The sequence below is a fragment of the Vicugna pacos genome, chromosome 20, assembly GCF_048564905.1.
Source record: "Vicugna pacos chromosome 20, VicPac4, whole genome shotgun sequence".
Taxonomy (NCBI): Eukaryota; Metazoa; Chordata; class Mammalia; order Artiodactyla; family Camelidae; genus Vicugna; species Vicugna pacos.
In genome coordinates, this window is record NC_133006.1 from 13277219 (window position 1) to 13293717 (window position 16499).

The following is a 16499-nucleotide window of genomic DNA, read 5'->3' on the forward strand; positions in this document are numbered from 1 at the left end:
CGCATCTGTAGATAATAACTTCAGGGGGCTTCCTGTTTACACGGCGATACCCATTTCCCAGCCAAATAAACTCTGCAGTGGAGAGTCGAGGTGTTTATTGGGCCAGTCTCGGCCGGGACTGAGTTAACAGGAAACACCCACTCTCCGAGAAATGTCTGATGATTAAATATTTGGGGGGCGGGGAGGCACAAAGGTCAAAAACACTGGAGACACTGCTTTCTTCTCCCGCCTGCCGTTTCCAGTGAGAAACAGAAGCAGCCATGATACACACGGCCAAGCCCCCAGCTGTGCTGCTCGCTGGCTGCAGGGCCCGCGAGGCGGGAGGAGGGAGGAAGTGCAGACGGGAGAGCCGGGAGCCTCCCTGACGACATATGCAAGCCTCCAGGAGCTGTCAGGTGAAGGGATGGGAGAGGCGGATGGGCATCCATCACTGGGAGGTCCCTCAGTCTGCTGCCTGGCTGCCCTGTGTCAACAACCAATGGGTTCTTGCACCAGCTCTGGCCAGAAAGCCTGACCTAGGAAGTCAGAGAGAGCCTGGAGCCCAGTGGTTCTCAGTCGGGGGATTCTGCCCTCCAGGGGACATTTGGCAATGTCTGGAGACATTTTTCATGGTCACAACTGGGCAGATGCTACCAGCACGTAGCAAGCGGAAGCCAGGGATGCTGTTAAACATCCTACGAGGCACAGGGCCGCCCTCTCTACACTCACGCCAAAGAATTACCCAGCCTAAAGTGTCACTGGTACCAAGGGCCAGTCCAGTGCCTTTCCATAGACCAAGAAACTGAGACCCAGAGGAGGAAAGTGATCTGCCCCACACCTTGCTACTGCTGGACAAAGCTGGAGAGGTAAAGAAAGCCGCGGTGCCCACCTCCCATGCGATGCCTTCCAAAGTCACACCAATGTTTAATTTAAAAGGATAAATAAATATACACCCTCCAAGAGTTGCAAACAAGGTCCCTGGCCTAAGCTCACCCAAGTGCTTTTAGGATGCCTCCCAGTCTTAGAAACTAGCTGTTTCCAAGACGGCTCAGAAAACAGTGCCAAAGGGGTAAGAATGAGTAGATCTGAAAGGCGGCCTCTAACTCCTGCGGGATGTGGGCGGCTGCCCAGTGACTGCACTCGCCGGCCCCGTGGTCCCTGGTCCCCGTCTACAGCCGCACGGACGGACAGCACAGGACGTGAAGAAAGCAACCGCTCTACCCCGGGCCCTCCACCTCCTGGCAGGGGAGGGACTTACCAAAAGTAAACAGTGGCCCAGAAAAAAGACTCCAAACTAGAGTGAAGCTCACTAGCAGCAGAATTTCTCTGAGGCTGAGCTCTCCAGGCCCAGGTCCATTTTCACTCATCCTTGTCTTTGGTTGACTTTCTTTTTAAGAACCCAAAAGAGATGTGGGAAGGAAAACACACTACCCACTACAGCTGGGCTGCCTGGGCTCCTGGGACTACAGCCGGGGGGTTCACTTGCCGGCCCCATTCATGGGCCCGGAGATTGAGAATCACGGAACCATCCAGGCTGCTGTCTTTCTACCCTGACTGGTCCCGTGGTTGGAATCAGGGGCTTTCCCAAGGATGGGGCGGGCACTCCTTCCTTCAGACAACAGGCTGATAAGGAAATGAGTGCACTGCTTGGTTCTTCGCCCACCTCTCTCTAAGGGGCAGGACCAAACAAGAACCCAGCGCTTACCAAGACAGTTTTCCTCTCACCAGTAATATAGGATCCCTGCTCTCATCCAACCCTGGCAAATCCTACCACCCATAAGTGCCCAGGTGTAGGGAGGAGGAGGCGTCAGACTAGAGGAGAAATCGCCGATGAGAAAAGACCCAGTGTACACACATAACAAAACCAAAAAAAAAAAAAAAGCCATTTTATTGAAAATTAAATTCAAACTTCAAATTAATATTACAATCATGAGAAAAAAATGCCAAATAATTCAATTTACAGTTGCAACATACAATACAAATAGTCCCTTTGAAGTTACGAGTAAACTCATCCACAATCATGACCTGTGGCACAAAGCAGAATTTGTACAATATGTGCATGGGAAGCAAATCTTGGGCAACAGCAATTGGAAAAATAAAAATAAAAATGAAAAGCTTGTATTTACACACAATGCTACAAATATTTGTGTTCCACAGAAATCTAAGAATGGTAAAGCATATCCAAAAAAATTGGAATTTTATTCAGAATACCTAAGAAATTACTGTAAGTTATGGTTCTGGCTGATATATTTCAAAGTACTGCATGAAAAAGCAAACAGTTATTTGTAAACATGAAGTAAACAAACATCTAAAAAAAAATCCTCACAGAGAAAGTATGTTTTTAAACGTGTCATCTTTTGAAGAATAACAAATTCAAAGTTTGGAAGTGTTGTCTTTTATTGATTTTATTTACGATTGTTCTTTCGAATTCACAGACAGAATGATTGGTTTCGCTCATGCTCTGTGTTTCCATGTATTAATCTAGACTCTGAGTCAGTCCCTTTCCTGGGAACGCAGGGAACTCCATAAGCCAACACACACGCACATGTCTCCTCCCCTCGGAATTTGCACTGGATGGTCCCTGACAGTGTGGATTTCTCTGCTCACTTTTAAAAGGCCCTGGTGGGGAGAACTGGTCTGCAGAGCAAACCACAGTTGATCTGCTGAGTCTCCCAGTTCCAGGCTGGATGTCATTTCAGGAAAAAAAAAAACAAAAAACCCAAAGCTGTGGTACCGGTTCCAGAACTCTGACAGAAGCTAAAGCCAGGTGGGAAAAGTGGCTGTACTGGTCATGCTGTAAACTCCAGCAACATTTGTGCTACACCAAGAACCATGCCATTTGAACCTGAAGGAAGTGGAGTGTTGGCTAGTTCCAGAGTAGCAGTAAGGCTTTGCTTTGGTCTTGAAATCAAAAATCATACATTGTAACCCAGTGCAAATTAAAGGTTCGGTTAAAAAAAAAGAAGATAAAAGAAAAAAATTAACCCCCAGGCTGAAAAAGGGCAGAATTTGATCTAAGAAATGTAAATTACCCCATTGGAGTGGTTGGAGTGAGGGCAGAAGGGAGAAGTGCTTGAATTTTTCCCAAGGAAAAAAAAAACTTTTAAAGTGTTTCTGGGTTGCTGCCTGCAGCCACTACAATAACATTTCAACACGAAAGCATCCCTTAAGTCACTTCGTATGTGTCCTGTAAACTTAAAAAAGCCCTTTTAACATTAAAAATAAAGTACAGATATAGTACCTTTTTTTTTATTAAATAGGGTACAGCTGGCACTGGTGGTAACATTTTTATGTCAATTAATTAAGATTGAAATGTGTAACCAGACACTGGCTTTTTTAAGTGCTGCTGAAACAAACACACATATTTTACACTTACAAACAAATGGGCAGTGGCGTGCTTCAAGCTACCACACACAAACAATAAATAGTATCAATTACTACTTTCATCTTAATAAAAAAGTGGCTTATTTATCGAAGCATACTTGGTATACAACCTTTAGAAGGCAAAGTGTTTTGGTTTGCTTTGGTTTTCCCCTCGATTTTTATTAGGAGGAGTCAGGGTGCTTTCCCAGGCGAGAAGGACAGGTCCAACGTCCTGCAAAGCCGGCCGGAGATGCTTGGCGGCCTATGAAGTGGCCTGGAGGATGACCAGGGAGCCAGGGACCTCTGGGGGCTGGAAGCAAATCCCTAGAAGGTTCTGCTTAGGGTGGGACATAGAATTCAAATGCCGGGGCCCTGGCCTGCGGGGGAGGAGGGCGAGGATCTGCCCGGTGGTGTCGTGGAGTGGTCCTGGCTGGGCCTGAGGATGTGCCACGTGGCCGCCAGGAGTGGTCAAAGTGCATCCGACAGCAGGGCTTCACACACAGTAGTCGACGCCAGACTCCACCGGCCGGGCCTGCCCTTCGCCCTCCATCGTGAGAAATGCGAATGTCAGAGGCTGGACCTGGTTTCCACCGCCTGTGTGCTCTTAGATCAGCTGCCTGCTGCTGACCCCGCTCCTGGGAGGCAGTGACTTAATTCTGCTCCTTGAAATGCAAATTCAGTGGAGAGCCGCCAGTGGGGCCTAGGCAAAGGCAGATTTGGGTTCCCCTGTCTTAACTGTTTGGTAAGGCGGGTGGGGGCAGTTTTGCTTTCCTGTACTGCGTGTATCACGAGGGATCCTTGGGCCACACGTGTGGCTTTAAGCTGATCGTGTCTTCACTGTGAGGCCTGGCGATTGAGAGTTTTGCTTTAACTATGAAACCACAGAACATTTTTCTGCAGTTCAGTGATTCTCTTGTGCTTGTCTGTCTTAACACGACAAGAGTCATCATTATTTCAAAGAAATTAGGAAACCACATCGCGCCAGCATTTCATGCTGATGAAGGGCAACATAAGCGATAAAGGACTGAGAGGTTTTTTTTTAATCTCGAATTATTGCTTTTTAAAAGGCAAAGCTGTGTTAGAGGCAATGAAAGATCTGAAAGAGCTAAGAACAAAACATTTCCTTCATACATCACAAAAACAAGCTACATCTAAAATATCTGGAGATGGAAGTATTTTTAAAACATCACATTGTGCCTGGATGAACTGAAATTGCTTAGCAATATTTCAGATATGGCTCTAGCCCACTGAAGAAATTTGTTATTTAATAAAGAGCACTTTTAGAGACCGAAGTCAACATCTCAATACACTAAGAAATGTTTCAAGGGTCCAAATGTCATTAAATAATTATAAATATATCTTTAAAGTTATATGACTATTCACGTTAGCAAGTTACCTCAGATTTTACACATATTCATAATTTAAAAAAAAAAAAGAAGACAAATAACACACAGCCAAACACAAACACTATCTATACCATTATGGCTATAATAAGGCATTGCCATTTTCAGTTTTGCATAAAAGAAGCAGGGGCAGAGTTGGGGTGTTGGGGTGTGGTTTTGGGATGGGATTTCTTTTTTGGTTAAATGGGAAGAGGGGGGAAAAAGTATAAAAAAGTAAAATAAAATAATCTATCCTGGTCAGTATTTTTGAAGTCACTTTCTTAAAGGAGGGGGGAAAAAATTAAAAAACCAACTGAACCAAACAGTTCAAATGAATACTTGCAGAGAGGAGGGAAGGGGAAGTTTGGAACAGCTGCTGCGGAGGGATGGCAGGGGCGTAGGAGCCCCCGTCCTGCCCCTCTTCCCTTCGCGTGCACCTCGGCTGGCTTTGGAAGCGGGTCTGCGGAGGGCACGTGTCCACGCACCGCGGCCACCGGCCGCCGTGAGCGCGGGTGGTTTCAGAGCACAGGGAGGGAGCGCTGGGCTCCTCTTCCTCCTGGACCTCGAGTCCACCGCTCTGAACTGGCGCACCAACAGGTTACTTAGGATAACAGACCGAGCGAGCGACAACGGCAGCCAAAACACCTCTCTCCTTGGTTTGTTCGTAAAAGTACATTTTAGAGAGAAAACGATCTGAAGCCTGATTAGGATTGTCTCTCTTGGGCCTTTTGCTTCTCAATATCTACCCTCTGAGGGTCGCAAGATGGTGACAGAGTGAGTGAATGCAAAAAAACAAAACAAAACAAAAAAACTTCTAAAAAATAGGCACTTTGTAGATAGCTAGTTGATATACATATATAAGCACTCTCTCTATATATGTATATGTCGACACGTTTGGGACGTGGCTCCCAGAGACCGCTGGGCCACTGCTGAGGAAATTTCAATAGGGTCGCCAAACAGATTCATCCATTCTGCCACTAGAATTCAGAACGGTTGGGGAACTGCTGTGGCTTCCGTCAGCGTCAACGCCATCATTCTGGTTAGGCAAATTGGGGTTTAATAGCGTGCTGCCATTCGAGGTGGTGGTGCATGGCGGTAGCATTCTGGAAGGAGACCGGTCTCCCCCGGGCACCATGGGGAACTGATAGGATCCTGACGAGGTGCCATAGTAGAGATATGGTGTGCTGCTGGTCTGGAAGGGTCCGCTCTGGCTTTGGGAAGAGCCGGGGTAGGGTGGTGGCAGGTAGGTGTGGTAGTGGGTGGTGGCGGACATACCGAGGGACATGCCTGAGGTGACTGGCGGGGTGTAAGTAAAGGTGGCTGGATAGTGCATTCGTGGATTGGAGAAGCGGCTCTCAGTGAGGGATGAAATGCTTGGGAACTGCCTGGGGTCTGAAAAAGGGCCCAGTTCTGAAGCACCTAAAAATTACAACAGAAGATGGGGGGAAAAAATCTGTAAATATCAATTAAAATAATGATAGATTTTTTTTTTCAAGAAAAAAAATAAAGAAAGAAAACTTAAGCTTCCCCAGAAAGGAACAGCAAGCCACAAACAGACTTTCAAATGCACCGGTCACTACACAGTCTTTTTGGTTTTTTTCTCACTTGACAGTCTTAGCAGCATTTATCCTCAAGTTCTTCACCCCTCAGAGAATCCCAAAGGGCTTTAAAAACCCAAATACGTGCTAGGTCATGTGTGTAAACCAACCCAACACTCGGATCAGACAGATTCACTCACCACACTTTAAGATTGAATCCTCACTGATTTTTATGTTTCTCTCTTTTTGTTTCTCGTTACACCTCAGATATTTGAAAGTGACATTTTTACTAAGTCGGATATGTTTCTTTTTCTCAATTCAATGTAAAGAAACTCCAAAATGATCAGTTTTGTTATTGGTACACTTAGCAGGGCCCCTTCATCAATGAAAGAACTTCAAAAAGACACCCTAACATGGGCCTATCCCGTCTCTTCAACTCTCAACGTAAAATCCTGTTTTATTCTTCATATTAGTAACAGATTTGAAAACAAATCAAACCAGATTTCAAAGTATTCTGGAACTATCTTCCTTATGGAGGCATATAGGGAGAGTCTGGCCCTAAGAAATTGTCCCGAGAGTCTACATGACCTAAATCGTAGGTTTTGAAAGTGGGTGGGGAGGGGGAAGAAGGCTCAGCACCTAGGAATCACTGCGTTTCGAGTCTTAACGGGAGATGGAGGACCTGATCAAGGCCAGGTGCCGACAGCAGCTTTCGGGAAAGGCTCGCTGAGAGAGGAGATAAAAGAGGACACCTCACCACCCATCTGCCAGGCCCCTGGACCACATCCTACAGCAATAGCTTCAGGCCAATTTGAACTGAGAACCTGGAAGCAAATCCGGGTTTCCCCTAAAATGTAAAATCCTTTAACTTCTAAATGCCTCCTTCCTAGGCATTTCTGGTGCTCCACTTATGAAACCACACTTATAAACCACTTCATGTGGAACTTCGTTTCCTGAAATGCCAAAAAACTGAAGAGCTGTGATCTTTAAAGATTGGGTTATGATTTTCTAAAACTGACAGGACTGTGGCAAGCCCTTTTATAACCCCAGTGTCCTCAGGATGTTGTTCACACCTGAAATCGTCCAGTTCTGCGGCTCTCATGTGTGTGCCCCTCCTACAGCTTGCGTCTGTAAGGGGGAGCACTTAGTAACTCGTGAGGGCCTCGGTGAGCGGGTACTCCTGCAGCCTCATTTTTATTTCGCCCTCGTTCTTGGATACTACAGTACTGATGAAAGAAATCATCCTAATACTTGTCTTTCAAGGTGCTGATTGAGAGTTGTTCCTTTCCGTTAAGATGCACACTGCCTGCCATCTTCGTAAGATGCTCGCGGTAAGTGCCAGGATATGCATGTACCATAAACAGTGACTACTTGAAAGCAATGTACCGTTAACCCGAGTTGTTCTCACAAATCGGACAGTCCCAGTCAGACAGCCCCACCCAGCCCAGCCCAGCAATTGTGAAAAGTCTCACCTGCCTGGCTCTTCTTACTGAGAGTGGAAGGCCAGAGGCAGAAGTCAGAGGTGGCAGTGTCATCATCTGCAAAACGAGGGGGATGAGCTCTAAGTTCCCTTCCGGCTCTAACGTTCTATCACCGTGAACTCCAAGACAGAAGGAGAAGCAACAGCCTTGGGGGAGGTGGGGGGAGAGGGGTGGGATGGGCAGCGAAGTTCCCACCCCGCGTTAGTACCTTCCCGGAATCCACAGGCCCAGAAGCAGAGGGTAAAGAGCTGGTGAGCAGCCTCTAAGACCAGAAGCAAACACTTTCAAGATGACAAACCAAAACTAGCCCTGTCTGGGCAGTAACTCTCTGCTCTAGATAAATTCTTCCAGCCTCCACTGGCCTCTCCCTAGTGCTTCCCCGAGTACGAGATTCTGACACACTCCAGGGTAAAAACGTAGAGTGGTGATTATGATCGGCTCACAAGCCCGCCCCGGGCTTCTCAGCGCCTTACACAGTACCCACACCGGACGGAGACCACAGCCTTTCCTGGCCAGCCCATCTAGGTGAACGGGAGTCGGCAGAGCTAACAGTTATGGGCAGGCCACTTCGGTACGCATGAGGGTCAAGGCTCAGCTCGCGAGAGAAAGCAGAATGATGTGAGCAATTTCAAAGGGAAAGAAGTCACACTTAAAATGCCAGCGTTCCCTCCCCCACCCCCCAGGAGCACAGAGCTCACACAGATAGACTTGTCAAGGTAAAACATGCTTCTCTTAGTATAATATGCTTCTCGTAAGTACATATACTTAAAATATACTGTAGTCATAATTAAAATTCCATGTGGTTTCCCTTCTTTTGATGCAGAAGCCTCATTAAAACCCTTTATGTGGGACCCTGCCAGTAAACTCCAATATGGTTTTGAATTTATCTCTCCACCATCCCCCTCACCCCAACTTCTCTATTTTACCTGCTACATTTGGCTGATGTTTTTATTATCCGTCACCTGTCAGGCTCACTGTACCTTTTTGGTTTATAGATGCCAGCTAATGCAAACTGACATTCATTCTTGAATTCATGAGCTCTGGTTGTGGTTTATAGAAAACAATGCAACAAATTTCTGCTAGGTTTACAGAATTTTGACCAAGGGCTTCTAGTCATTTGAGATTGTCATGTCTTAAGGATTGCAAAGAGAGCTAATGTGGGCTTGAAAGGGATTTATATAATAATTTTTATAACTCACAAAAAATAAAATTTTCTGCAACTGGTTTAGTCATTTTTGTGTTACTAAGAAATGTTTCTGAAACATGCTGCAATTTGTTCTGCAGGAAAAAATTTTCACGGCTTGCTGCAGTATCACATGAGATCTCATATAATAATCGGTGATGGGGAGAAGGAAGGAATCCTAAACTGAAAGAAAAAAACCTCCCTAGTCTTCAGTTATTTATAATAATTATTACAGAAGCAAATGATGTATTAAATTTTCCTTCATTGAGTACAGTTGTATCCGTATTCCTAATCTCTGTTTTGTACATGAACTTGGGTTTTCTTTCAGATCACCTCCTTGGGTTATTTTGACCCTATGTTTTAAACTATTCATACTTGGGTCACTAACCACATTACAGACAACTATAAAAGTGAAAAACCAAGACCTAGATATTGTAGCGACTAAAGTAAAGAAAATGTAACCTCTAATTATTAAAAGGATCAAGATGAAAGCCTGGAGAGTTCTAAAAGTGCTCCTACCCCAATCTAACTTTATAAATGCAAAACTCAGTAACTGCCTGGGCGATCTGCTTGGTAGCCTCAGAGCCGGTTTAAAACTCCCGGCTACAGCCCACAGATTAAATAAAGCCAGGGCCACCAGGAGTTACTTGAAGCCCAAGACAAACACGGTGCATCTTCCCAGTAGGCTGGTTCTACTCAATATGGAGACAAGGGTACGCCGTACAGTAAACATGGATATGACATGGAGGAGAATGCTAACACCGGGGTGAATTTCCAGACAAACAAAAAAAATGACTGTGACAGAATTTTGCATTCATGAAGTTTCAGAACACTTAGGTGAATTTTTAGACAAACAAATTAAAAAAAAATGACCTCAACAAAATTTTGCACTTGTGAAGCTTTAGACCACGCCCCCCACCCCGATCCCCTAAGGTACCCATTTACCCTCTGCTGGTTGGGGTACTCTGACGAAAAAAAATCCAAACCCCTCATTTACTATTTAGATAATCCTAATCTAACCTGCTGACAGAAAACTAAACTGAGAAGAGGAGGCATTTACTTTACAAAATCAAGCAGCCCCAGAGAGGCAGAGTCACAAGTCGGTAAGACTGCTGTGATTTCTGACCTCTCTGCAATCTTAGTTACCCCCAAGGAATTTGGCTGACACAGTCACACACACATATATGTGTATTTGTTGTCTTAAGTCTATTTGCCGAAATAAATTTGCCTATTTAAGTAGGCTCTTCTGGTGCCCACGTGTGCAGCCCCACTGAGAGCTACTGTCCTTGGGACACTATTTAAAAACTCTTTTCGAGTCTTGCTGGTCTAATCTGCTAATCAGTCAGCAATTAGTTCAGTTGATCATGGCATAATGTGAATGAGACCAAGGTCAAGGGCTTGATTCCCTTAGGACCTGCTGGTTCTCTCTGGATGCATTTCATTCCAGAACCGCTCCCTGCACCCCCAGCCACAGTCAGATAGCTTGCAAACGCGTGGAGCTGTGGTGAAAAAGAGCTGCAAGAACCTTGCCTATGGAAACAGAGCAGCAGCAGTTTTCCATAACCTAATACACCTGGGGAAGAATATTAATAAAATGCCCGTGAAGCTCAACTAAAAATAAAATCAATGTTAAAAATAAAAAATTTCTTGCCCCGCGGGAAAAGGGAAATGAAATAGCCTCGCTTTACCCAGCCAGATTTCTTGGGTCTTCAGAGCAAGTGGAAAGTGTGGTGGAAGGGGGCGAAACCGAGATAAGGGAGAACGAAAGAGACGCTCTGGTCTGTGACTGTCGTGGCCTGCAGTCCTCTAGCGCCTTCGCACCCGCTGTCTGATGCCAGTCTCTCGGGTCACACTTGACTCCTCACTAGAGTGAGCCGTGGAGGGCCGTGAGCTCTCTATCCATGACTGCCCTCCTCTTTGGGGCTTAATAACAAGGGTTCTTGACATCTCTCAGCCTTCACCTAGTACTTTAATATGCATCTTCTCACTTAGTGGCCCCTCAAGAAACACTAGTTGGTTGAAAATGGGCAAGGAGATCTTTAAAGGAGTTGGAAAAGAATGAGACTGAGCACTTGCCATTCGGGGCTGTCAGCTGGGAAACAGTGTACCTTGTTTCACCCCATCTCAGCAGAGGAATTTACACAGCCCAGCCAAGGAGGGCAGGTCGGGGCAGAGGAAAGGAAAGGGGGCCTTAGTTCAGGTGGAACGCAGGCTGGCAAAGGCAGAGTCCTTTGTCCTTTTTCAACACAAGGGCAAAAACGTAACTGAACCAAAAGCCATCACACTTCTCAGCAATGAGGCAGTAACTGCAAAGCTTCGCTGAGGCCTCTTCAATGGCAGGAGGTGTTGCTTCAACGCATCTCAGATACACCCAAGCACTTTGTATTACCCCCCCCATGGCCTCCTTTCCAATGGAAGACGTAATATGCGGGACCTCCGCAGAGCTGCTCTCCACTAAGAATCTTCTTCCCCTTTGACAACATTTTGGCTGCCCCTTTCCCAACCACTCTTACACGATTTCCTGTTTCACTCCTGTTCTAACAGCATTTATTTTCCGGATCGCTCTTTTCGGCCCCTCAGCTGCTACTTTCCTGAATTATTAGCTGTTTCTTGGCCTGTTCTCTCCAACTATAAAGTGAGCTTTGGATGGTAAAGGTCATGACTTATTTTCCTCTCATATCCCTCAGAACCTTCTACATCGTATGAGCCTAATTTTTTTTTAATGTTAAGTGTCTGGATGGATGGACAAGTACATGAACGAATAAGTAAATGTCCAGGGATCAGGAACTCTGCACAGTACCTGGCACATTTCTGACACTTTAAGAAAAAAGATACTATAATAAGCAGTAAGCAATGCTGACAGCAAACCTAAAACGTAACCCGAATACCACTCTATACCTATAAAACCGGATAAAACTCTCTTTAAAAGGTGTTCAGAGCTCTTTCCAAGCATCACTACATCACTGGACCTCACAGTTCAGACAGGGGCCCACAAATGGCAGTTGCCACTGGTGAATGGATGCCTCTGTTTTGCCACCAATGTTGTTCCCAGTATCCTCAGAGCTGGTATCAGTGTGTTAAGCCTAAAACCGGGGGCCCACAGGGAGAAGGGAGGAAGGAGGAGGAGGGCCAGGCCAGACATGCACGGCCTGCAGGAAGGTGAGTTAGCACCCCTCTGCCCCTGGATCCCAGGGTAACCACTGCCACTAAGGCCTCATCACTTACTGGGAATGGGTAGTAAAGGTAACAGAGGATAAGACACATCCTGTCTGAATTCCTAGGCAGTATATAGAGACAGTATGTCTGTGACACCAAGAATTGTGGATTGGGGGAAGGCAGGTTGTGGAGGGACAAACTAGGAGCTCGAGATTTGCAGATACTAACTACTACATATAAAATAGATAAACAGCAAGGTCCTACTGTACAGCACAGGGAACTATATTCAATACCTTGTAATAACCTATAAAGAAAAATAATATGAAAAGGAATATATATGTATGTAAGTATAACTGAATCACTCTGCTGTATACTAGAAACTAACAACATTATAAACTGATTATAATTCAGTAATAATTTTTTAAATGTAAGTTTAAAAAGCTAAAGCTCTAAACGTTTTTAGAAACAATGAACAGTACATATATGTAAATTAAAAAATATATGTGCAGTAAATTAAAAAAAAGATCTATCAAGCCATGAAAGACATAGAAGAAACTTAAAAGACATATTACTAAATGAAAGAAGCCAGTCTGAAAGGCTACAAACTGTATGGTTCCAACCAAATGACATTTTGGAAAAGGCACAGCTACAGAAACAATAAAAAGATCATGGTTTCCAGGGGTTTGGGGAGAGGGAGGGAGGGAGGAATGAACAGATAGAGCACAAGGGATTTTTAGGGCAATGACATTATTCTATATGATTCTATAGTGGCGGCTAAGTGTCATTATGCATTTGTCAAAACCCATAGAATGTACAACATCAAGAGTGAACCCTAATGTAAACTATGGACTTTAGCTGATAATAATGTTCCCATGTTGGCTTGTCGATTGTACCAAATATGCCACAGTTATCAGAGATGTTGAGGGTAGGGAAGTATATATGTGTGGGTGGGGAGGGCTATGTGGGAACTCTATTTTCTGCTCAATTCTGCTGTAAACCTGAAACTGCTCTAAAAAAATAAAGTCTATTTTAAAAAAAGAAGAAATTAGATGGAATAAAAAAAAAAGAATTATTGATGACCTTTATGGAGGAAGCAATGGCAGCTGAGACATGTGGGCCTGTGTGACATCACGAGGTGAGAATGGTTCTCACGCCCCAGGCCCATGGGTTCTACTCCACCTCTGCTGCCCAGCTGGAAAAGGCAGAGCATCCGCCTTGAGGTTCCTGACATCTGTGTCCTCCAAAATGACACAAGGAAGGGGAAAATCTTCTACCTTTTCAGGCCACACAGGTTCAGAGCCTTGAGATCAGAGGGTGTCACTTTGACTCAGCACAGGTCACAGCCACGCTTCACCAGGAATGACTGAACTCGGCAAAGAAGGTGCAAACAATGAGGCTATTGGCACGGAGTCCCCTGTCTTACTCTCCCAAGGTCACATCCCACTATGCCCCAGTATGAACCCTCCTCGACGTGGTGGGACGCACTCTCAGACCCTCACTGCAGCTTCACTCAAGCTGTCCCCAGACTCACAGCCACCTCTCGTCCCTCTGCCAGACCCAGAGATGAAAGCACTGTCTTAAAAGCTCACCATTACACAAGCACTTCCCGGGGCTACAAATTCTTATCATCTTTCCTTCCCCATCTATATCTTGAACGTTTACGTATGTAAATTTTACCACTCCATGCATTTTAAACTACCGTCATTGGTTTTAGATAAATATTTTCATATTCCAACTAAAGGGAAAGCAAATTAAGGATAAGACCCACGTATCCCTCTTTCAGATCCTACCTAGTACATAGCATGGTACTGAGAAAAGACGAGTACTTCCAAAAAGTGTGATGAACTGATGAATTACTAGCCTAGTTCCCGATCAGGCAACTTGAGAGAAGCAGAAATGCTATGTAAACATTATCTAAAAATCTATTTTCGATTATGTGCAGAATATTACTTTGCATTTTCCACATTGAGGTTTTAAGAGATTTTACATCAATTTTCTTAATTTCCCTGAACTTGGCCCTTCACACTAAAAATGATAAGTCTCTATCACTAAATTAGTTTTACTTTTAATTTCATTAGATAATGGTGGGAGAAATGCAACAGATCATGCTGATGGAGAAGAAATCAGCAAAATGGGAATCTGAAATCAATTTTTTGAAGATAATGAAAGGTCAGGCTAGCAAACTCCATAGTTTTGCAAAAGAGAGGAAAGTGCCTCAACTGTCCAGGATAAATATTTATTTTCCGTGTTGTAATGAATTGTACTTTTCCACTGCACGCTCACAAATTCTTAAAGACCAGCTGATCCCAAGTCTAAGAAAGTATGCTATGCTGAAGGAAAGAGAGAGAGGAAAAGGAAAAAAAAAAAAAACCACAACCTGGCAATTTTCAGAAACTTCAGCCATTCCTTAAACCCACCCAAATTTTGAGGATACTGTTGGAATAATATATTTCCTCTTGGTGAAGGGGACAGAGGGAGGAGGTCGAAGATGCGCAGCGTGTGTGTGTGCGTGCACGCGTGTGTGCGTGTCTGTGTGTGTATGTGTGTGTGTGTGTGTGTGTGTGTGTGTGTGCGCGCGCGCGCCTGCGTCCAAAGAGGGTAAGAGAGAAGGAAGAAACCAAAGAGGGGGTGGGGAGAGAAACGGAGGAAAAATGAGAAATCTTCTTGCTAGGCCTTGATTAAGAACTTTTTAAAGGCGAGGAAGGGTGGATAGTCTTTGAAACCAGATCCGCGGCAGGAAGGAGGCCAGCACCCAGGACACCGTGTCTTTGAGCAGGGGCCACCCACTGTGCCGTGGCAGTCATATGACTGCTCTGTCACATCCTGAAGCCATTTCCAGCCCATGCACACGTCTGTGCTCCCATTTAGAGAGGATGGGATATATTGGGAACACACATATGGAAACACTTTCAGAGAATCAGTTTCCATGAAATTCATAATGAGCCAAGTGGCTTCAGATGTGGTTGCGTTCCTCCGATTAGCCAGAAGGAAAAAGAAAAAAAAAAAAGGAGGAAAGAAGGAGGAAAAAAGGGACAAATCCACCCTTTCAGACCTTATTTCAGTTTCAGAGAAATTAAAAACCACTAATGACTTATGGCTACCAAAACACAGAGCCACAATTAAGAGAGAGAGGGGGAACTAGGAAAAAGAGGGAAGGAGGTTTAAAAGCAAGAGTCTTGCCCTTCTAAAAATAACAGCTTCGATATCGGTAATCTTATCTGAAATCAGGGGGAGGCTTTCCTCTGATGGTATCTGCCTCTAGTGGCATAATTAATTTTCTGACATCCTGGCTGCACGCAGCGCGCATGCGCACGGGGGTTGGGGGCGACACGAACGAAGGCAGAGGCTGGAAGACCAGCTCTTGTTTGATAACATATGTGGCCAATTAAGATTATTTTTAAAATTGCAACTAAATGATAAATTGTTCCTAAGTAAATCTTTCCAAAAAGCCCGAATACAGAAAGGACGGCCTGGTATTTTCCTGTGGCCTGTGCTAGTGGTAACTATATTAAAAGGCTATATTAAAAGCAGAAATTTATGAACTGGTTGAGATGTTATATATTAGACACTCAAGTCTAGCTGATAGGAGAGCATGAAATATAAGAAGGGAACAAGTGGGGGAGGGTTTTTTAAGAGGGACATTTAACTGATATTTGTTAAGTTAAAACAGTTTTTTATATTAAAACCAAAACAGGCCTACGATGGAGTAAAATTCACATGAATTTTAAGATATAACAAGAGACACAAAAGTGCTCTCCAGGCGGGAGTTGGGGTTGTTTTGGGTTACGTCAACAGATTGTGGAGGGCAGAGCAGGGGAAGGGCCCCAGAGTCCCCACTGCCCCTTGGGGTGCTTCAGTGGAAAAGTCTGAGGGGTACTTCTTTCCAGCCTGGCAGCAGCCTAAACCCCCCCATTTAGGAATGCCTGGGGATGGGCTGGGAACCAGCACTGGCTGTTGCTTAACAGACCAGTCTCTGCTCCCACCATAGGGATCCTCTAAGTGACTTCGTAGTCACCGTACCCCATGGTATCACTGTCACAGGACTTACTAAGAGGAAAGAGTGGCGGCCAAACTCCTGAGATTCGAAGGCTCCCATCTGCAAAGGAGCTTACTTCATGTAACGGCATTAAGTCCTCACCCCAGCCCTGGGAGGTAGACAATGTCACTGACCCCACATTATGGATGACAAACTGAAGCTCAAAGAAGCGAAGGGAGTTTCTCAAGGTTACAGACCAGTAAATGGTGGCCTGCGTGGGACCTGGCCCCAGACCCAGGGCGCTCAGCTGTCAGTCCCCTCCACGGTACAGAGGGATTCAATGTCATTTCCACATGAATTCTAACAGCAAATTGCTATGCCTACCTGGGGGGCAATGATGCACTATCGTGCAGGTCCGGGGGGTGGAGGCGGGGGTGGACT

At 45.1% G+C, this 16499-nt stretch overlaps 1 protein-coding gene across 7 annotated transcripts in view; it reads right to left on the reverse strand.

Annotated features, from left to right (window-relative positions):
• The window catches only part of RUNX2 (RUNX family transcription factor 2), a 301057-nt gene that overhangs the window by 92159 nt on the left and 192399 nt on the right, over positions 1-16499 (reverse strand). For 2 of the 7 annotated variants that reach the window (XM_072944884.1, XM_072944889.1), the window contains 2 exons: positions 7735-7800; positions 5382-6143 (listed from right to left, as the gene is read on the reverse strand). The exons of 3 other annotated variants lie outside the window; for them this stretch is intronic. In XM_072944884.1, coding sequence (XP_072800985.1) covers positions 5665-6143; positions 7735-7800 — 545 coding nt within the window. In that variant the 3' untranslated portion in view covers positions 5382-5664. Of the gene's footprint in view, positions 1-5381; positions 6144-7734; positions 7801-16499 lie in introns of those variants that run through there. 2 more of the 7 variants (XM_072944888.1, XM_072944885.1) reach the window with 1 other exon arrangement.